Source organism: Brachyhypopomus gauderio, chromosome 17, assembly GCF_052324685.1.
Source record: "Brachyhypopomus gauderio isolate BG-103 chromosome 17, BGAUD_0.2, whole genome shotgun sequence".
In the NCBI taxonomy this organism is placed as follows: domain Eukaryota; kingdom Metazoa; phylum Chordata; class Actinopteri; order Gymnotiformes; family Hypopomidae; genus Brachyhypopomus; species Brachyhypopomus gauderio.
Window position 1 is genome coordinate 1,447,722 of NC_135227.1, and position 21,856 is coordinate 1,469,577.

A 21,856-nucleotide genomic window follows, 5' to 3' on the forward strand; every position below is an offset into this window, starting at 1 on the left:
CTTAGTTGTATGTAAGGTGATGGTTGTAACACTTTTAAAAGCTGTGTTACAACCCACCCCACCCCTGTCAGCCATTGTTTAGCTAGCTGTTTTAGCAAGGTGATTTGAACTTAACAGGGCAAAATGCATCACAATTTACCTACTACAATTAATGTAATAGTTCAATGTAATATAATTCTTATACTATTGCAGATAAACCATAAGTACTAAACTAAAAACTCTTTCACCTCATTTTTTTCTCTATGGAATCTGCATGTGTCTGTTTCCATCCTTGATATTCACCATGTGTGATCAGGGAGTAATTGGGTAAATACCGGAACGATCATATGACTCATATCTGATCCATGATCGGTGGAATTGATGGTGTTACAACTCTCCCCATGTTACAACACCCGGTCTCCCCATACAGTATATTATATTCTCCTTTCTCACACGTCAACATGCAGGTGTCTTGACCCTCCATCATCCAGGACACATGGGAGACAAGCATCCAGACTTTTCTCTGTCCTGGCTCCAAGGTGGTGGAATGAACTTCCCTTGTGTGTCCGAACATCGGAGTCACTTGCTGTCTTCAGACGCCGACTGAAGACCCACCTCTTTCAAGTGCACTTTGCATAATTATGCTTCGTCTATTGTGCTTTCACGTCTCTTTCCTCAGGTGTTTGTTACAGGTATTGTTTACTGTCTTTTTCCTCAGGTGATGTGTATGTCCTAGTGCTGTCAATTCCAGGTGCCGCGATTAAAAGTCCTGACCAGGATTTTGCTCAAGCTTGCTAGATTTTCTAATTAGCAATCCAGGTAAAATTAGTGGAATCAATACAATCCAGGAAGCCAGAGCAAAATCCTGGTGAGGACTTTTAATTGCGGCACCTGGAATTGACAGCACTAGTATGTTCAGGTATAATTGTTAGGTATCATTTGACTTTCGTCTAGTGGTTTTTCCATCTATTATACCTTGGATATTCCAAGCAACTACATAGCACTTTTGTAAGTCGCTCTGGATAAGAGCGTCTGCTAAATGCCATAAATGTAAATGTAACACGCGCGCACACACACACACACACACACACACACACACACACACACACAAGCGGAGATGCTGAAAAAGAAAACGTACAGCAGTGGATACAAAGTTGTACAAATCATATACATTATAGAACACATGAAATACATTCTAGGCTGCCCAACAAAGCACAGGACGTGGGAAAATAAACAGGACAGAAATGGCTTTAATCTAATTATTGTGCAAACACATTCCTAAGGGAAAAACTCTTTGGGTGAAAGTGTGGGTGGCTCTTAAAAGAGCCTTTGGGTTGGTTAAGTCGCACTATTCGGCCATTTACTTGGAGCTGGTGTACTTGGTGACGGCCTTTGTGCCCTCAGACACGGCGTGTTTGGCCAGTTCACCGGGAAGCAGCAGGCGCACGGCGGTCTGGATCTCCCTGGAGGTGATGGTAGAGCGCTTGTTGTAGTGGGCGAGACGAGAAGCTTCACCAGCGATGCGCTCGAAAATGTCATTGACGAAAGAATTCATGATTCCCATCGCCTTGGAAGAGATACCGGTGTCGGGGTGGACCTGCTTCAGAACTTTGTACACGTAGATAGCGTAGCTCTCCTTCCTGGTCTTTCTGCGCTTCTTGCCTCCTTTACTGGCCGTCTTGGTCACGGCTTTCTTAGATCCCTTCTTCGGGGCGGACTTTGCTGGCTCAGGCATGATACTCGAAGATGACTGAAACGCCGTTGAATGAACAAAAACTCTCCAGCACCTCCTACATTAAGAGTTTGGTATTCTAATTAGGTCACGCCCTCCCTCCACGCTCATGACTAAGCATCATTGGTCAAAAACAAGCCCTCCTCTGACAGGACCTCCTATCGTGGCTCCGCCACCCCACTGTGCCGTAGCGTTTACCTCTTAATCCCGCCCAGCCATTTCTGCCTTCAACTTTCAAACGAAAACTATGATAGAGCCTCAAAATCTGTTTAGTTCTGCTTGCGCAAGGAATTTCTAGCTTTTCATTTCATTATACTAAAATTTTTTGGATGTGGTTCTAAACTAGCTAGGTCATAACTTTGATTATCATTACAAAAAAAAATATTTGTATAGTATATACAAAATGAGCATCTGTTCATCAAAAAATATTTGTATAGTATCTTTCATAGATACATGAAACTCAAAGTGCTTTACAAAATAAATAAAAAACATTTTTTAAAAACCTAAAGAAAAAAAGGAAACAAACATAATAAAATAATATAAAAATGACAATTTATTAAAATAGACAGAGTAATGTAATAAAGTAAATAAGACGACTTAAAATAATTAGAACAGACATAGAATGTTAAATAATGTCATAACGTCATAAAATTATTTACCATTAGTTTCAATAATGCAGTTTCATTTCATTATTTCGTCATAAAGCGTCTCCATTCATTTAATATGTCCATTTATTTAAATGTTTTAGGATTCAGAGACTACAACGTGCATTTTAAAACTGTTGTAGTACACGGCAACGTCGGACATTGTGTGTGATAAATGGTGTAGAAATTATCTGGGGGTTCATGTAACAGAATAAACTAGATAGGCAAAGTTTGTGAACAAACTTTATGTTGGCTTGCAAAGCAGTCGAAACGCTGTTTTGAATGTTGATGGCCTAATGTTAAAGGTTGTTTTAATGTCATCATTGTTAGATTATGTTGCGGTTAAGGAGTAGTTTAGGTGTTTGGGGTAATTACTGCTGAGGGGTAATTGGCTGTGGGGTAGTTGACATTGAGGGGTTATTGACCTGTTGGGGTTATTGTTGTTGATGGCTATTAAGATTACTGTGTAGCTCCTGTTAAAAGCTTGTTTAGATGTGGAATGTTTTGTTGAGGGGGTATTTACCTGTGGTGGGGCAATAACTGTTGAGGGGTAATTGGGTGTGGGGTAGTTGACATTGAGGGGTTATTGACCTGTTGGAGTTATTGTTGTTGATAGCTTTAAAGATTTCTGTGTAGTTCCTGTTAAAAGCTTGTTTAGATGTTGTATTTGTTGTTGAGGGGCAATTACCTGTGGTGGGGCAATTACTGTTGAGGGGCTATTGCCATTGGGGTAGTTAATGCAGATGTATTTGATATTGTTGAAGGCTATTCGTTTAATGGTGTTGTTGCGGTGAATAGGTAATATAGCTGTTTGGGGCAATTACTGCTGAGGGGTAATTGGCTGTGGGGTAGTTGATATTGAGGGGTTATTGACCTGTTGGGGTTATTGTTGTTGATGGGTATAAAGATTACTGTGTAGTTCCTGTTAAAAGCTTGTTTAGATGTGGAATGTTTTGTTGAGGGGGTATTTACCTGTGGTGGGGCAATTACTGTTGAGGGGTAATTGGTTGTGGGTTAGTTAAAATTGAGTGGTTGTTCAGTTATACAGTTAATACTGCTGCAGGGACTGAGGGAGAGAAGAGGTTCCGTGCGTGTGTGCTCCATCTGCTCTATCTGCCCCTCTGATCCATCTGCCCTTCTGCCCCATCTGCTTTATCTGCCCCATCTGCCCGTCTGCTCCATCTGCCCCGCTGCTCTACCTGCCCTGCTGCTCTACCTGCCCCATCTGCCCCTCTGCTCCATCTTCCCCATCTGTTCCTCTGCTCCATCTGTGTGTGTCTGTGTGGAGTGGGTATGAGAGAAATGCATGTGTGTGTGCGTACGTGTGTGAGGGGGAGGGGGAGACACATTCAACATAACTGACACCACTCTGAGTGGAGGAGCCTCGTTTAATGTGATTTGCACCCTCCGAACAAACGGTCGTAGTTCGGGCTCTATTTAACGTATCGCTTAACCGAAGATATTGTATGAGAGAGGACCCCTGGCTGATCATTTTGGTGTAATTTGTGTGTTGTTTGACCCAATATTTTCTGATTTATGACAAGTTAAAAACAGGCAAATTGTGAAAAATCCCTTAACTGAAACACGGTCTCTGCCACTGTAGACGCCTTGTTTAATGTGATTTGCACCCTCCGAACAAACGGTCGTAGTTCGGGCTCTATTTAACGTATCGCTTAACCGAAGATATTGTATGAGAGAGGACCCCTGGCTGATCATTTTCGTGTAATTTGTGTGTTGTTTGACCCAATATTTTCTGATTTATGACAAGTTAAAAACAGGCTAATTGTGAAAAATCCCTTAACTGAAACACGGTCTCTGCCACTGTAGACGCCTTGTTTAATGTGATTTGCACCCTCCGAACAAACGGTCGTAGTTCGGGCTCTATTTAACGTATCGCTTAACCGAAGATATTGTATGAGAGAGGACCCCTGGCTGATCATTTTGGTGTAATTTATGTGTTGTTTGACCCAATATTGTCTGATTTATGACAAGTTAAACACAGAGGCAAATTGTGAAAAAGACAGTTCTGATTTTGAGAAATTAACATGGGAGTTAATGGGGCAGTTTTCTGTGTCTAGTGCCAAACAAATGCTCATAACTCTAAAAGTAATTAATAAAATGATTAGATATTTTGGCCTGCCAGAAAGGACAAATTTCTCTCTCATTTAAAATTTAAATGGAGCTTCTAGATGAAAGTGGAAGGAATTTACAGCTGTTTATCCAGGAGATTTTTCATGAGAGCACACTAACTGGGGATATTTCTGAACATTCCGCCATTCATTCTCTATGGGAAAAAGTCAACTTTGAGGACTTGTCCTGAGGACACCGTATGTCCGACATGTCCCAAAAGCACAAGCACACTTCTTCCATATGAGATCTGTGAACCTGCCAATTTTCAAGGTTCTAGCTCAAAAACTGCGACCTGTGAAAGTTACCGAAAACTCGAATAGAATAATAATAATAAGAAGAAGAAGAACTAGATAGGCAAAGTTTGTGAACAAACTTTATGTTGGCTTGCAAAGCAGCTGAAACGCTGTTTTGAATGTTGATGACCTAATGTTAAAGGTTGTTTTAATGTTATCATTGTTAGAATATGTTGCGGTTAAGGGGTAGTTTAGGTGTTTGGGGTAATTACTGCTGAGGGGTAATTGGCTGTGGGGTAGTTGATATTGAGGGGTTATTGACCTGTTGGGGTTATTGTTGTTGATGGTTATTAAGATTACTGTGTAGTTCCTGTTAAAAGCTTGTTCAGATGTGGAATGTTTTGTTGAGGGGGTATTTACCTGTGGTGGGGCTATTACTGTTGAGGGGCTATTGCCATTGGGGTAGTTAATGCAGATGTATTTGTTATTGTTGAAGGCTATTAGTTTAATGGTGTTGTTGCGGTTAATAGGTAATATAGCTGTTTGGGGCAATTACTGCTGAGGGGTAATTGGCTGTGGGGTAGTTGACATTGAGGGGTTATTGACCTGTTGGGGTTATTGTTGTTGATGGGTATTAAGATTACTGTGTAGTTGCTGTTAAAAGCTTGTTTAGATGTTGTATTTATTGTTGAGGGGCAATTACCTGTGGTGGGGCAATTACTGTTGAGGGGCTATTGCCATTGGGGTAGTTAATGCAGATGTATTTGATATTGTTGAAGACTAATAGTTTAATGGTGTTGTTGCGGTTAATAGATAATATAGCTGTTTGGGGCATTTACTGCTGAGGGGTAATTGGCTGTGGGGTAGTTGACATTGAGGGGTTATTGACCTGTTGCGGTTATTGTTGTTGATGGGTATTAAGATTACTGTGTAGTTCCTGTTAAAAGCTTGTTTAGATGTGGAATGTTTTGTTGAGGGGGTATTTACCTGTGGTGGGGCAATTATTGTTGAGGGGCAATTGGCTGTGTGGTAGTTGACATTGAGGGGTTATTGACCTGTTGGGGTTATTGTTGTTGATAGCTTTAAAGATTTCTGTGTAGTTCCTGTTAAAAGCTTGTTTAGATGTTGTATTTGTTGTTGAGGGGCAATTACCTGTGGTGGGGCAATTACTGTTGAGGGGCTATTGCCATTGGGGTAGTTAATGCAGATGTATTTGATATTGTTGAAGGCTATTAGTTTAATGGGTTTGTTAATGTTAAGAGGGGATTTAGCTGTTTGGGGCAATTACTGTTGAGGGGTAATTGGCTGTGGGGTAGTTGACATTGAGGGGTTATTGACCTGTTGGGGTTATTGTTGTTGATGGGTATTAAGATTACTGTGTGGTTCCTGTGAAGAGCTCGTTTAGATGTGGAATGTTTTGTTGAGGGGGTATTTACCTGTGGTGGGGCAATTATTGTTGAGGGGCAATTGGCTGTGGGGTAGTTGACATTGAGGGGTTATTGACCTGTTGGGGTTATTGTTGTTGATAGATTTAAAGATTTCTGTGTAGTTCCTGTTAAAAGCTTGTTTAGATGTTGTATTTGTTGTTGAGGGGCAATTACCTGTGGTGGGGCAATTACTGTTGAGAGGCTATTGCCATTGGGGTAGTTAATGCAGATGTATTTGATATTGTTGAAGGCTATTAGTTTAATGGTGTTGTTGCGGTTAATAGGTAATATAGCTGTTTGGGGCAATTACTGCTGAGGGGTAATTGGCTGTGGGGTAGTTGATATTGAGGGGTTATTGACCTGTTAGGGTTATTGTTGTTGATGGGTATTAAGATTACTGTGTAGTTCCTGTCAAAAGCTTGTGTAGATGTGGAATGTTTTGTTGAGGGGGTATTTACCTGTGGTGGGGCAATTACTGTTGAGGGGTAATTGGCTGTGGGGTAGTTGACATTGAGGGGTTATTGACCTGTTGGGGTTATTGTTGTTGATAGCTTTAAAGATTTCTGTGTAGTTCCTGTTAAAAGCTTGTTTAGATGTTGTATTTGTTGTTGAGGGGCAATTACCTGTGGTGGGGCAATTACTGTTGAGGGGCTATTGCCATTGGGGTAGTTAATGCAGATGTATTTGATATTGTTGAAGGCTATTAGTTTAATGGTGTTGTTGCGGTTAATAGGTAATATAGCTGTTTGGGGCAATTACTGCTGAGGGGTAATTGGCTGTGGGGTAGTTGATATTGAGGGGTTATTGACCTGTTGGGGTTATTGTTGTTGATGTGTATTAAGAATATTGTGTAGTTCCTGGTAAAAGCGTGTTGTTTATTTATTTATTTATTTTTGAGGGGGTATTTATTTGTGGTGGGGCAATTACTGTTATGGGGCAATTACTGTTGAGGGGTAATTGGTTGTGGGTTAGTTAAAATTGAGTGGTTGTTCAGTTATACAGTTAATACTGCTGCAGGGACTGAGGGAGAGAAGAGGTTCCGTGCGTGTGTTGCGTGAGCCTGTGGGGATCTCCCTTACGGAATGTTCAGTTCTGAACATTCCGCCATTCATTCTCTATGGGAAAAAGTCAACTTTGAGGACTTGTCCTGAGGACACCGTATGTCCGACATGTCCCAAAAGCACAAGCACACTTCTTCCATATGGGATCTGTGAACCTGCAAATTTTCAAGGCTCTAGCTCAAAAACTGCGACCTGTGAAAGTTACCGAAAACTCGAATAGAATAATAATAATAAGAAGAATAGAGAGAACAGTATGTTGGCTGCTTCGCAAGCCAACATAATAAGAAGAATAGGGAGAACAGTATGTTGGCTGCTTCGCAAGCCAACATAACAAGTAACAGAGTTCATGTAGCCTATAAAATGAAATGGTATAAAGCGTATGCTGTGTTTTAATATTGTAATGTTTGACATGGATTTTGCAATGATTGTGTATGGACCTTTCCATAATTTTAATAAAAGTACATTCAAAAAGCAAAGTCGGACAAAACGTTCTCTGTGCGCGTTTAAGTAATTGACGCTTGTGGTTACCAGTAAACGCATGAAACAGCTCTTTAAATGAGTATATGGGTGGCTCTTAAAAGAGCCGTTGGTTTCGTGTCGAGTTGAGCGTTTAACCTCCGAATCCGTACAGAGTGCGTCCCTGGCGTTTCAGAGCATAAACCACATCCATAGCGGTGACGGTCTTTCTCTTGGCATGTTCGGTGTAGGTAACCGCGTCCCTGATTACGTTCTCCAGGAACACTTTGAGCACACCACGGGTCTCCTCGTAAATCAGACCGGAGATACGCTTGACACCGCCACGACGAGCCAGACGGCGAATGGCGGGTTTAGTAATGCCCTGGATGTTGTCACGGAGAACCTTGCGATGACGCTTAGCGCCTCCTTTCCCAAGACCTTTACCACCCTTACCTCTTCCAGACATCGCTAAACGTTTCTTTAACTACTTACGGAAAAGAGAAATAATAAAGCTGCAACACCCAGCGCGCCTCTGTTATACTTCTCTACAGGACCTCTTTGAAGACACTGGAGCACTGGAGGAGGCGGAGCTAAATGCCACGTTCCTCCAAAGCCTCCAGCACCACATTTAGACCAACTGGAACAAGGACTCCACGCTAAGTCACAAAAAGTACAATTTTACAATTTGAGATAGTTTAGGCAAGCACAACAAGCAGCAAAGAAAAGGGAAAAGAGAAAGCAAAGAAAGACAGCAGCAGTTTAAGAGCAACAAATGCGGGCCTAGAAATCTTACTGTTACTACTACTGCTAATAACAAGAATAAGAAGACTTGGCATAGAAGTACACTATATTGCCAAAAGTATTCGCTCACCCATCCAAATGATCAGGATGAGGCATTTCAATCACTTCCTTGGCCACAGGGGTATAAAATTAAGCACCTTTGCATGCAGACTGTTTTTACAAAGTATTTGTGAAATAATGGGTTGTTCAATGAATCCAGCATGAAATTGTAATAGGATGCCACCTGTGCAACAAATCCAGTCCTGAAATGTCCTTGCTCCAAAATATTCCACAGTCAACTGTCAGCTGTATTATAAGAAAATTGAAGTGTTTGGGAACGACAGCAACTCAGCCACTAAGTAGTAGGCCAGGTAAACTGATGGAGCAGGTTCAGCGGATGCTGAAGCACATTGTGTAAAGAGGACATCCAAAATTCATGTGGCCTTCAGATTAACTCAAGAACAGTGTGCAGAGAGCTTCATGGAATGGGGTTCCATGGCTGAGCAGCTGCATCCAAGTGTAACGGGTGTGCATCTACACTTTACTGTGGTCAGGACTGTCCGTCCGCACTCCCGTTAACCCATAAATACTCTGCGTTGTGTTCTGGGGAATCTGTGATGCATAAGGAAAGACTCGGAGCAGGGCCTCTGCTGGTTTGGGTTCTTTAATATGGCTGGTGGTATCTGTATAAATAGACAGACAAGCTTTGAAGCGAACATACACACTGCTCTCATACACGCAGGTTATCAGCCTCCTGCTCTCAGATAACTATTCTCAGAGTGCGGCATTCTACACATGAAAATAAAATAAAAAGAAATTTGAATGTCATGGTGACAAAAACCATCTCTGACTTAAAACCAGCTCTGTATGTAAATACAGTTATCAAGAACACGGTAACTTAATAAATGCAGGTCTTAAACAGTGAACAGATATAAATGAGGCAGCTACATACCTGTATAAACAGACAGACAAGCTCTGAAGCGAACATACACACTGCTCTCATACACGCAGGTTATCAGCCTCCTGTTAGCAGAAATGCACATGGGGGGCATGCGGCCACAGAGCACATGTGTCAGTGATAACTCGACATGGAAGACATGTTATAAAGTTCGCTTTCAAGCTACTGCACATTTACACGTTCACAACCCTGATTCTAACATTTAACACTGTTTACTGCCCATTTTATGTTTACACAGAAAAATATGTGTTTTAAGCACGACCATCAGAGCTACGTACCTCCTCTCAGATAACTATTCTCAGAGTGAGGTAACTACGCGGTGGCGCCAAGCAAAGCTGCGTCACTTAAAGGAACAGTACACAATTCACCAACTCTTTAAAATAAAAGGTTTCCCAGTACACATATGAAATACATGGAACACAAAACAAGTAGTTATACAAAAATCAGGATTTGGTGGAATTTTAACAACAAAAACAATAAGCATTTTTCTTAACCTTGTTACACAAGCCATACATCACCAAGTGCAATGCAAAGCATCAGATGCAGTGGTGTAAAGCACTCCACCTCTGTACTGTAGAGCAGTCGAGGCGTGTTCTCTGGAGTGACAAATCACGTTTCTCTATCACGTTTCTGACAATCTGATGGACCAGGCCTTCTCCTCCAACATCAGTATGTGACCTCACAAGTGCGCTTCTGGAAGAATGATCAAAATCTCCATGAACACACTCCTAAACTTTGTGCACAGCCTTCCCAGAAGAGTTGAAGCTGTTCTAGATGCAAAGAGTGGACCAACGTCAAATTGAACCCTATGGATTAGGAATGAGATGTCATTTAAGCTCATATGTGAGTCAAGGAAGGTGAGCGAATACTTTTGACAATATAGTGTAGATCCTCAGCACTGGGAACTAGAGTTTCAAACATCTACGTTAGAGGAGTCCTGCTGTAAAATGGGGAAATTCTTTCTTTAAAATGAGAAGTCTGAAACCTGTTCCTCAGGGCAACCTGAACACAGCTCAGGATTTTTTTTTTATAATAATAAATATTATTATTGTTAGAGGGCTTGAAAAGCCCACTATTGTTATCCCATTGCTTCTTCTTATTATAGGGCTTGTGCTATGTTTTTTTTTTTTTGAGTTGACAGGATTTGTAATTGTTTATGAATTTAAACATTCTAAAAGCCCCATAGAAATTAATGGCAAAATTTTCAGAATTAAAAATTATATTTGCCAGTTAGTGTGCTGTCGTGAAAAATGATCAATAATCTCCTGGATAAACTGCTGTAAAATACTTAAGCATTTACCTAGAAGCTCCATTTAAATTTTACATAGGAGATAAACTTGTCCTTTCCGGCGGTCCTAAATATCTAATCATTTGAATAATTACTTTTTAAGTTATGACCATTTGTTTGGCCCTATGCACCACAAATTGCCCCATGGGCTCTCATGTAAACTTATCAAAATCAAAGTTAGGCTTTTTCTCAATTTGCCTCAGTGTTTAACTTGTCATAAATCAGACAATACATACATACATCTCTCTCATACACACTCCACACAGACACACACATACCTACATCTCTCTCATACCCACGCCACGTAAACAGACAGATACATAGCAAAGGAGGTGGTCATACACAATACACCTTCATACACACAACATATGCATCATATATGCCATAAACATACACACCACATACAGTCCCATGAACCATAACCAGACAAGACTCTACACACATTGCACTCTAATCCTGTCACAACAGGTAGCTCCCCCCACACACCCACACACATACATCTGTCTCTTACCCATTCCACACAGACACACACACCACAGACACACATACATACATATATCTCTCTCATACCCACAGCACACATACACACAGCACACTGTGCACCTTCATACACATCACACTATACACACTATTCACCTTCATGAACTACACACATCTGGGCTTTAGAAAGTCCTAGAGAGTCAGTAGCACCTAGTGTAGCAGGCCCGGTTTGCACAGCCGTAGCCAGCGAGCCCTCAGCTCCGATATTAGAGCCCTCGCAGCAGGGAGAATGGGTGACGTCTCGGCAGCATAGCTGTAGGGCTGAGCACCGTTAGACTCAGGTTCCCGTGTCAAACAGGTTTGCCCCACTCAGTAATACACCGACTGAGCTGGTTATTGGAGACTCACAACTCTGACACGTGAATGTAGCAAATCCTTTATAGACACCAGCGGCCATAGTCAAATGTATCCCGGGGGCTAGAGCACCTGACATCAGGGCTAATTTAAAGGTGCTGGCTAGACGTAAATATTCCAAGATAGTTATACTCATCGGCACCAATGATGTGGGGTTGAGACAGTCTGAGATCACTAAGGATAACGTTAAAGAGGTGTGTGAGTTAGCGTGGACGATGTCACATGCCGTAATATGCTCTGGTCCCATTCCAGTTCGGCGTGGTGCTGAGACCTACAGCAGGTTATGGGCGCTACACTGCTTGATGTCTAAATGGTGCTCAGGAATCAAAGTGGGTTATATACATAATTGGACATGTTTTGAGGGCAGGCCTGGCCTTTTGAAGCGAGACGGCATCCTTGGGAAGGTGCTGCTTTCATTTCCAGTAGCATATCTGCTAGGCTTAATAGTGGTAGTGTAGGAGTAGTTAATGGGGATTGACAAACCAGAGCCGAGGCCAGGCAACAGACACACAGGCTAAGCTGACTGTCTGCGAGCTGCAGGCAGATGTCACTTAACTATGTCACACCGAATTGAAACTGTGTCTATTCTAGTGTTGTGTCATTCGCGAATGATTCTTTCAAATGAACGAATCATTTGAGTGAACGAACTGAATCGAATTACTTCCTCAGCTGATTCATTCCTTTTTCAGTTCAGTAGTTGAGCTCAGAAGCGACCGTGCAGGCCAGCAGGGGAACTGCTGTGTGGCCTGTGAATTACCGAATCACCCGCGAATCTGGAGGCGGAGACATTCATTGTGAGGGAACTGCACATGCTCAGTGATTCGTTCACTGTACTGATGGATCTCGTTCACTCTGATTCGTTCACTGAACTGAGAGGTCTTGTTCACTCTCTGATTCGTTCACTGAACTGAGAGCTCTCGTTCACTATCTGATTCGTTCACTGAACTGAGGACTCTCATTCATTCTGATTCGTTCACTGAACTGAGAGGTCTCGTTCACTCTCTGATTCGTTGACTGTACTGTGGGCTCTCGTTCATTCTCTGATTCGTTCACTGAACATACTGTCACCCAGAGAACTGTTGCTAAGGATGTGATTTACGTTTGCACTGCCACTCACTCATTTTCTTTTTGATTGCACATTTAAGTTGATATTTTCTTCTGAATGTACAGTTTTTATCTTAATGTTGCTCTTAATTTAATATTTATTTTGCACTCAGTGTAGGTCAGTTCATACTTATTTTTTTGTATTAAGTTACAGTGATCCTGCGCCACTTCACCCTTCAGCTTTTGCAAATTCACTCTTTCACGGGTTTTTATAAGATATTAATGTGACGCGCGGCTGGGCGGCGAAGGATGAGACACGAATCCTTGGCGGCGATCCACGTCACTTTTATTTTAATACAAATAAACGCTTAAAGCGCACGTAAAACATGAAACACACACGGAGACGTGCAACTGTAGACAACGACGAGCACAGGACATTGCGCGTGCGCACATTAAATAGACAAACCACATTAGCCCCATGTGATTACGAGACGAGTCACAGGTGAGACGGATTATCACATGACATAACCATAACCACGTAGATCCACAGACGCAGACGATGCACGTGGACAACGTAAACACACGCCCAAAAAGGAGGGGCCGGGGTCCTCAACGTGACAATTTATGGGTAAAAATAATTTGCAGGTCTTCACTTTTTCGCCGGTTGTCTGCGGAATTCGATCGGCAGACAAAAATATATTTTATCATTTTTTACATGACAAAATCCCAAAATGTATAAAAATATATTATAAGTATTAATTCTTACAATTAACAAGGAATGTTATAAATAATAAAATAGTACGAATTACAGTAAATAGTGCATATTTATTCTCGGAAACGAGAACCAGCATCGCTTGCCTGAGACGCTACTCACCTACATGAGATTGTATACAACACGACTGCTCGCTGGACAAGCACACATGCACAGAACAGTGTGGGAATGGTTATTAAGTGAATGGGAAAGGTTTATGTAAAGGTGTGGGGAGGGTTTATAAAGCCTTAATATAGTGTATAAAAACTTAAATAAATATACCATTTCTACTTCGTGGATTGCAGGTAGTTCTGGAATCTCCAGAATGTGATAAAATTTACCGGGAGTGCAGTATGCTGTGCTTTTCTGAGACCTGGCTGTGTACTGACTGTCCGTACTCTAATGTGTCCATGCCCGGCTTTCGGATTGTGAGGGCCGACATGAAAAATGGTGCCATCCGCAACATCTTACTGTTAAGGAGAGTCATTGTTGCTCAAATGCTGAACTTTTACTTAAGATATCTTTAATTAGAATAATGTATGGCAAGCCGTTTTAGCTTTTATTCCTTTTTTCTTGATAATACAATTTCCACTAGTACAAATTTAATTATTGATATCATAAATTAAATTATTTCACGTAAGAATTCATTTTTCACTAGTAAAAATTTAATTTCTACTAGTAAAAATTTAATTTCTACTAGTAAGAATTTAATTATTACATGTCCAAATTATATTTTTGATATCAAGAATAGAATTCTTACTAGTAAAATTTTTATTCTTACTAGTAAAAATTCTATTTTTACATGTGAAAATTTAATTTCTACTAGTAAAAATTTAATTATTACATGTTCTAATATAAATTAGCTTGATTTGCATGCGGATACAAAGGCGGAGCTAATTTACATTGCGCTCTTCTTAAAGAGACCACATGAAGTATTGTCTTTCTTTTTTTTATACAGCTTGCACAGTGCTTATTTTTTTATAGCTTCATACTTCATAGTTTAAGTGTGGGCTAATGTTAAACTCTGCCAATGGCCGACTTGGTTCTGTCACGTATTATGAGGAGAGTCAGACTTATTCATAGAAACGTCCAGCAAGGCAGTAATGGAGGCTTGCGCGATGTTGCTATTATTGATTCTCTCATTGCTAATCTACGTCGTATTGAAAATCATTTGAGTGGGGAAACGTTTGCAGAATTGTTTGAGAGTCTGACTACATTACAGTCTTCCATAACTGCTGATGTGCCAACTGCTTCGTACTCTGCACAGCGTAGCAGCACTGGTAAGCAGCAGTTAAGCACAATGTAGGCCTACAATATTACGTTTAAATTTAATCTTTGAACTATAAGCTAGTTCTGTAATTATGTTTTGCACATTCCATTTGTTCAGTGTTGTTTGCACTGGCTATTCCAGGCTCCCGGAGTAGACCCAGAATTGATGTGTCAAGAGAACAGCTGGAACTCTTATTCAACCAAGGATTTAGGGCAAAAGCAATGGCACGGCTTCTTGGCTGCTCATCGTCTTTCATTTACAGAAAACTCAGATCTTTGGGCATTTCGATAAGGCAAAGATTTACTCCCATCAGTGACAATGATCTTGAACAGCATGTACGAATGCTCCATCAGCAACATCCAAGGGCAGGTTGTGAGGTAGGCTGTACTTTTTTGGAACTGAGCTATTAGACCAGGGGTCGGCAACCTTTGAAACATGGAGTGCCAACTTTAACATGTCTAGTCAATGAGTGTGCCACTATGGCGGTGAGTTTAAATTGTAAATGGACACAAATTAAGTATTATATCGCGATCGATCACCAAGTATAAACACCTCCGCCGCTCGCGCAGGTTCGTGCAAGTTGTGCAGAGTCACGCGCTACTGTCACTCGCGAAAGTATAATCCATTAATATAATAATTTATATTCATTTATATATATTTTTGCTGATGCTGGTCCAGCGTGTCAACGGTGGCACGCGTGCCATAGGTTGCCGACCCCAGAGGAATCAATGTTTGTCTGTGATCTAATGAGAACCGTCGATGATGAGGGGCTATCTTTCTGCTGCAAGTATACATGTACCTCGACATCGAGTGCGGGAGACACTGAACAGAATTGATCCAGCAGCAGCCGCACAAAGGTGGAGCAACGTTATTGCAAGGCGCACTTATCATGTACCATTTCCCAACAGTCTATGGCACATTGATGGATACATGCGCCTCATACGGTAACATTTTATATAACTGAGTAATTAATTTGGTTTAATCATCTGATAACCCAACAATAAATCTGAGTTAGTATTAAAATGGTCCTGTCTTTTTTTTTTTACAGCTGGGGTATTGTGATACATGGTGGTATAGATGGATATTCACGGGTCATCACCTACCTGAATGCCAGTACTGACAACACTGCCCTGACAGTTCTAGCTCACTTTGTAAGGGCAAGTTGCCGGTATGGACTTCCATCAAGGGTCAGATCAGACCATGGGGGTGAAAATACAATGATAGCACTGTTAATGAACCTTTTGAATGGGGAAGGACGAGGGAGCCACATTACTGGGCTATCAGTTCACAATCAGCGAATTGAACGCCTCTGGAGGGATGTGTTCACACAAGTCATCCATTACTATTACAACTTGTTTTACTCTTATGAAGATGAAGGCCTTTTGAAACCAGACAATGAAATACATAAATACTCACTCCAAACAGTGTATCTTCCAGAAATTACAGAGAGATTGGAAACTTTCAGGAAGGCATGGAACAACCACAGCATGCGCAGTGAACATTCTCACACCCCTAACCAAATGTGAGAAGGAACAGTGTCATAGAGCAAGTTGAAGCATAAGGAAAACGACTTCCTCTTTCCTCCTGGTCATAAAACTGGATCTGAAGTCGCTGCGGAAAACCAAGATGTGGTATTGCATCTGCTCCCGTGACAAACACCAATAGGTCCTCAAAGGTGAAGGGAGTTTCTTTTTCTGTTAAAATACAGACACACAATTGCATAAATGCCAAAACAGGAATATGTTTTTAATGCCATGACTCAGATTTAATGGCGTAAGCACTGTGTTTTAAAGGTGGCTCCACAATAAGATTCATGTTGATTTATTATTTTTTAACATAGCAGTACACATCTATTATATTAACGTTACAGGTTAAGACAAAGTACATAACTGCATAATCAATTTCATAATGACAATTGTGTGACAATTGATTTTGACCTTGCACACTGTTGAGAAGACACTCCCATGCAAATATAGTGTCCTCTTCCGCTTCCTTGTTGTTTGCCCCCTCATCACTCCAAAAGATATCAAAAAGACATCGGAAGGCTGCTCTTGTCAGTTGTTCCTCTGTATGTGTAAACAGGCACTGAAATGCTTTCCAGTATCTCTCCACAGTTTCCCAAAGTTTACCACAAGAGTTGATCCCTTGTTTAAACTGCTCCACCATGTTTGCAGTTCTGAAACATAAATGAAATAAATGATTAAAATAAAATCATGCATAGTGATAATTAGATGGAAGGATGTCACCAGTTAGTAAGGATCTGTCCATTGTTATCAATAAGCAATGATGTTAGTCAACAAATCTTATTTACTATTAAAGCACAGATTATATAGAAATAGAAGACACAACACATTGAATCCGGGACAGCTCTAGGAATAATACCTGTGAAAGATAAAATGTTTCACAATTTGTGAGATGATCTGTGGAATATTAAGAACCTTGGCTTCATATACCCCTGGCACTCCACAGTCTGCAATCCAATCACCCAGACTCTCCTGCAGATCTTTCCAGTCCTCCTCAGTTTTACATTTTTCAATCTAAGAAGAAAACACAAGACAAACAAGAGAAACAAACTCCTGTCTATATCTTTAACAATTAGTAATATTTAAAGTAATAACAATTAGTAATATTTAAAGTATTAGTTATTTTTCTCCCCTGTTAAAACATGTTAAAAATCTCCTCTTTAAAAAAATTACAACAAAGCAAAAAAAAAAAAACTGCATAGTGTCAGAATACCTGTTGAAGCTTGTCCTGCACAGACTTGTCTGGCAAGCTGGCAATATCAAATCCTTCAAGATCTGGAGCCTGACCACACATTAACTGATAAAGGCTGGGATGTAATGCCTTAATGCTTGGTCCCCCATGCAACAGGGACCAGGCAATCAACTTCCCACCAGTATAATACTTTCCCTTTTCTATGGCTGCCTGATCATAAGAAAAAAAAAGGTTGCCTGGCTGTCCCTCGAAAATGCCCAAAGTAGACTGCACGTCCTTCATTAAAAGCCTACCAAGAAACAAGAGGAAATTACAGCATAAAAATTTTCAAATACAGCATAAAATTAACTCAATAAAACATACAACTGGGTCATCTCCAGTAAAACAATAAGAACATGGCAAAGAATATTATTTCTATCTAATGGTCCTAAATATTGGCCCCACCATTTAGGAGGGCATGTTTAAAAAAATAAACCATTGCTAATTCACCAGTTTCTCTGGTTTTGCATGTATTTCTTCCTTACACTTGCACGTAAAGTGCATTCATTTTGGCAAAGGTCAGAGTTTAATCTTCCAATTGCCCTTCTGATGGGGCAATTTTGGTGGATGCTTTGTTTTTTTTTTTACATCTTTTAATTTATTTTTAACCCCACTTTATATATCAGAGCTTTTCTCAAGCTCATATGGGTTTGCATATGATATCATTTCCATCTAATCTTCTCAGCAATATGTCCAGAAAAATTATCTGCTTGTTCCTAATGCCACTATAACCGTGAATGAAATAAATGAAAAGGTGGTCACTGTACATTAGATGGTTAAAAATGATAATTCATAACTTTTTAAATGATAGTTTTCCAGTATGACGCGTGCAAAATAAAAAGAAGACTTAATTAATGGTAATGTAACTCCAACCTGAAGAATTCTCTTGTGGGCCCTCCAAAATCATCAGCCATCTCACCCACAAATTCAATCCGTGGACATTTGTGCCAATCAAAATAGCCCTTGTTCAGAGCTGTGATGGCACTGTGTAGAATTCGCCTCCTTCTTGCCACAACTATCAGTGTAGAATGCTCACTGATGTTTTCCTTCCTGAATTCTCCAATGATATCAGCAAGGTTTTCCACTTCCTTTAAACAAGAAAAAATAACCATAACAGAAGCAACCTTAAATTTCAGTTTAACTTCTTCTAGCATGCAATCATGCACTGTGGATACAGCGACATTTTTCAACTCACGTTAGATGGACTATATGGACGTTTTGGAGACGACAGCATTTGGGTGTCCTCATCAGGTTCACTGTCTTGTAATATCTCACTGCATGTACAAAAAAGAAACAAAACAAAAACCCATATTGCTATATGTAGCTCTACATCCATTTACACACATGGTGCGTCAAAAAACATTACCTTCAGTTTTGCAGAAACATTTAAACTTTGATTCAGCAAGACATGGACTTCTGTATAAGCTGAAGTCAAATCTCACACTGATCTGTGAATGACCACTATTCTCCCAATTCTTTAGAAACAATGAGCTCTCTAAACAAAGATAGGTGAAATTAAGTTACTGATATTTAGTGGGAATGTTATAACACTACACCTAGTGCTCTTTCAATTATATGGAATTTCAATGTTTTAGTGTCAGTTCACAAAGAACAATGATAGCCTTTATAGCTCCAATGGAAGTGAGTAAAACGGTCTCAGGGTTATAAATGTTTGAGAACCTGATTGCTGTGAACTGACTGTGGGACACTCCTACAGTTGTTGGAAAGCTCCCGTGTATCTGCTTGAAAAGGTTTTGACATAACAAAGGAGTCTGCATTATAAACACAAAGCAGACCTGCTGCATATTTACTAACAAAGTAATAAACATGGGTATCAATGTGTCTAAATACTCTCATAACTGGGACTCACAGGAGAGCTTGCCACTGGATAATGCACAAGTGTCACTTCCAGTGTACTCTCAGAAAGCAAAGACTGGCCAGTCCTGTTGAGATGGGTACAAAAAAAATTGAAATGCCTGCACTCTGATGAAAAACAATATAGGTTAAAGTAACATCAAAAGATTCTTACAATCAACTAAATTTAACTAGTAATAGGAATGTAATAGAAGTAAAAAAAACACTGCAATCTGAACATGAGCAATACCAGTTCTGAGTAGTTGTTTCTCCTTCAACTGGCTGATTTGTTCTGTAGAACACCTGAATCAACGGATGGTGAACAAACAAACAAAAAATGTTAAAAAATAATTTAAATGTTTATAAAAAGAAAATGCATGAAACGTTTCAAGCAAATGTGTAATTACCTCAGGAGTGCCTGCATTTACATATATGTAGCCTCTATTTCCATCCTACATCAAACAGCACTGTTAAATATACATTTTTCTACAGATTTACATTATTTATAAAATGTCAATATAATGTGTTCATAGATGTAGCTTACCACCTCATCTGTCAGGTCAACAATATTACTCTCTACTGATGTCACTGCACTTCTAACCATTTCAGAATGCACATTGAGAGAGACCTGTAAGAATTATTTCAATAATGTTTCATGCCTAGATATTTACCTCATAAAGGAATTAAGAAATCAAATTTTAACATACCGGTAATTAGGTTAAACAACTACAAATTATACCACTACTTATTAGTTGACTGAGAACTACCCTTATCCTAATATTCCTAATCTATGGAATATTTCCCAATAAGTTCCCTTCAATAAATATTAGTACTTGACTTAGCTTCTACCAGGTATAGCTGTTAAAGAACTGGACTGCATCTTACCACGGCTGCAGAACCAACACTTGATCTTCCTTCACTACTCTCATTCAAGGATTCTCCATCCTGCATGAACATTTTCAGTATTTCATAATCAAGTTGCTCATGCAAAATAAAACAGATCACTGACACATGTTAATACGAAGCTGCTGAATAACAGTTTTGCATATTAAAAGTTCACTTTAATAAAAGATGCAATGTAATCAATCAGAACTCACCTGTCTGGATAGCGATAAGTTTGAATTGGGCAGTATATAAAGTCTGCTTCTTCAATTTTGTCGCTTCAAGTCTTTGACGGAGTTGGCCTGGACAACTAGCAGTTTCTTTGCTTTTGTAGCTCTGGCAAGACGAAAGCCGGTCACATTTAGGCTTACGCTCTCAAAGCTTTGGCAGATGAATGTATTGAGTTCTGCCAAGGACCATGACAAATCAACGGTCTTATGCTCATGACCTAAGTCACTGTTCCCGCTTCCTGTAAAAAGATTACAGGATTAGTAAAGGGAAATGTTACAACATGAGCAACACAAAAGTCTAAATGCCTTTACACTTTCATGTAATCAATTATAGCTTCTACTCCTTATATTATTGTATACTCCTTCTACTATTATGTTAACTGTAATGTAAAGCAGAATGAATGATTGTAGCAAATCATAGTGGTATTCCCAAGTACCAGTGTATCAAAAAATATTGCTGATGACAATAAAAAAGAAAACAAAAATCACCATACCTAAACCAGATTTCTCAAGTTCCTCTGAATCCTGTGAACTGGGTATAGTGGTTTGGTTAGGATCCTCTAACAAGAAAAGCTTCACCTGCCATTTAAGCCCAGGCTTTCTCCCACGTCGACGTCCATCACCTGTTGTTCATAATATTATTTTTGCTATTGCAAGACACATGACATAATAGGCATGTTTGTAATAACCATAAGACATGTTCAGTCAGTTTTGCTCACCAGCTACAGATCACAGATAAGGATCCATTTGTAGTGTATTTACTTATACGTTAAACATTGTACTTAAAGTTACCTCCATTTACTGGTTATATTCAGACATAATGAACATAGCTAACACTGCCAAGAAATAGAACATATTAGCTCGCTCTTTGGCGATCATATGTGGATTTGTACTAACTAGCTAAAATACGTGGATTTGTGTTAACTAAGCTAAAATATGTGGATTCGCGCTAACTAACTAACTGACCTGGGGTGGGTTTCCCGAAACGTTCGTAGCGCGTAGTCTTGCAAAAGTACTTCTTAACCTCGTATGAAACGTACGAGGTTAAGAAGTACTTAGCGCTACGAACGTTTTGGGAAACCCACCCCTGGATTTGTCAAAGCTAACTAATGTTAGGTGCCATAACTGGATTTGTGCTGACTAGCTAGCAAACCTACCTAGATTCATAGAACTGTTGAAAATGAGCTCCGTACATTAGACAACAGATTTGATTCCGTGTTTCTGCCAGAGGAAAGTTGTCTTCTTGCTGCCGCAAAAGCTCTATATACTCTTGTAAAATCAGTAGAGTGCTCTGTGTTGGAATGATTCTCACCTCCACCTGACATATTGCAAAATGGCTAATTACCGACATCCCATCATTAGCCAGACAACCTGCTTCGAGTGGAAAAATTAAAAGTTCTTTAAGACAAAAGGCTAAAAGAATACACGCTATCATAAATGCATATAATATTATAAACATGAAAAGCTTTTATTAATATATAGAAACCAT

At 40.0% G+C, this 21,856-nt stretch overlaps 3 protein-coding genes across 3 annotated transcripts; all 3 read right to left on the minus strand.

Annotated features, from left to right (window-relative positions):
• Positions 1 to 1,322: 1,322 nt before the first annotated feature.
• LOC143480896 (histone H2B 1/2) lies at positions 1,323 to 1,744 on the minus strand. Its single transcript, XM_076978765.1, has one exon. The coding sequence runs from the start codon at positions 1,712 to 1,714 to the stop codon at positions 1,340 to 1,342; it is 375 nt and encodes a 124-aa protein (XP_076834880.1). The 5' UTR covers positions 1,715 to 1,744; the 3' UTR covers positions 1,323 to 1,339.
• Positions 1,745 to 7,684: 5,940 nt separating this feature from the next.
• Positions 7,685 to 8,128, minus strand: LOC143481022 (histone H4). The gene has a single exon (XM_076978949.1). It carries the CDS (start codon positions 8,126 to 8,128, stop codon positions 7,817 to 7,819), a length of 312 nt encoding a protein of 103 aa, XP_076835064.1. The 3' UTR covers positions 7,685 to 7,816.
• Positions 8,129 to 16,026: 7,898 nt separating this feature from the next.
• Positions 16,027 to 19,384, minus strand: LOC143481193 (G2/M phase-specific E3 ubiquitin-protein ligase-like). Its single transcript, XM_076979142.1, has 8 exons — positions 19,272 to 19,384; positions 19,082 to 19,140; positions 18,597 to 18,675; positions 18,275 to 18,489; positions 17,384 to 17,651; positions 17,030 to 17,184; positions 16,585 to 16,823; positions 16,027 to 16,341 (listed from the first exon to the last, which is right to left on the minus strand). The coding sequence occupies exons 3-8, from the start codon at positions 18,633 to 18,635 to the stop codon at positions 16,160 to 16,162; spliced, it is 1,098 nt and encodes a 365-aa protein (XP_076835257.1). The 5' UTR covers positions 18,636 to 18,675; positions 19,082 to 19,140; positions 19,272 to 19,384; the 3' UTR covers positions 16,027 to 16,159.
• Between the last annotated feature and the right edge of the window lie 2,472 nt (positions 19,385 to 21,856).

Coding starts and splice junctions, on each gene's coding strand:
- LOC143480896 (XM_076978765.1), bottom strand. CDS start 1,714: ATGCCTGAGCCAGCAAAGTCCGCCCCGAAGAAGGGATCTAAGAAAGCC.
- LOC143481022 (XM_076978949.1), bottom strand. CDS start 8,128: ATGTCTGGAAGAGGTAAGGGTGGTAAAGGTCTTGGGAAAGGAGGCGCT.
- LOC143481193 (XM_076979142.1), bottom strand. CDS start 18,635: ATGCTGTCGTCTCCAAAACGTCCATATAGTCCATCTAAC. Junction 17,185..17,383: donor TGCAGGACAAGCTTCAACAG/GTATTCTGACAC, acceptor TTTTCTTCTTAG/ATTGAAAAATGTAAAACTGA. Junction 16,342..16,584: donor TCTTCTCAACAGTGTGCAAG/GTCAAAATCAAT, acceptor GTATTTTAACAG/AAAAAGAAACTCCCTTCACC.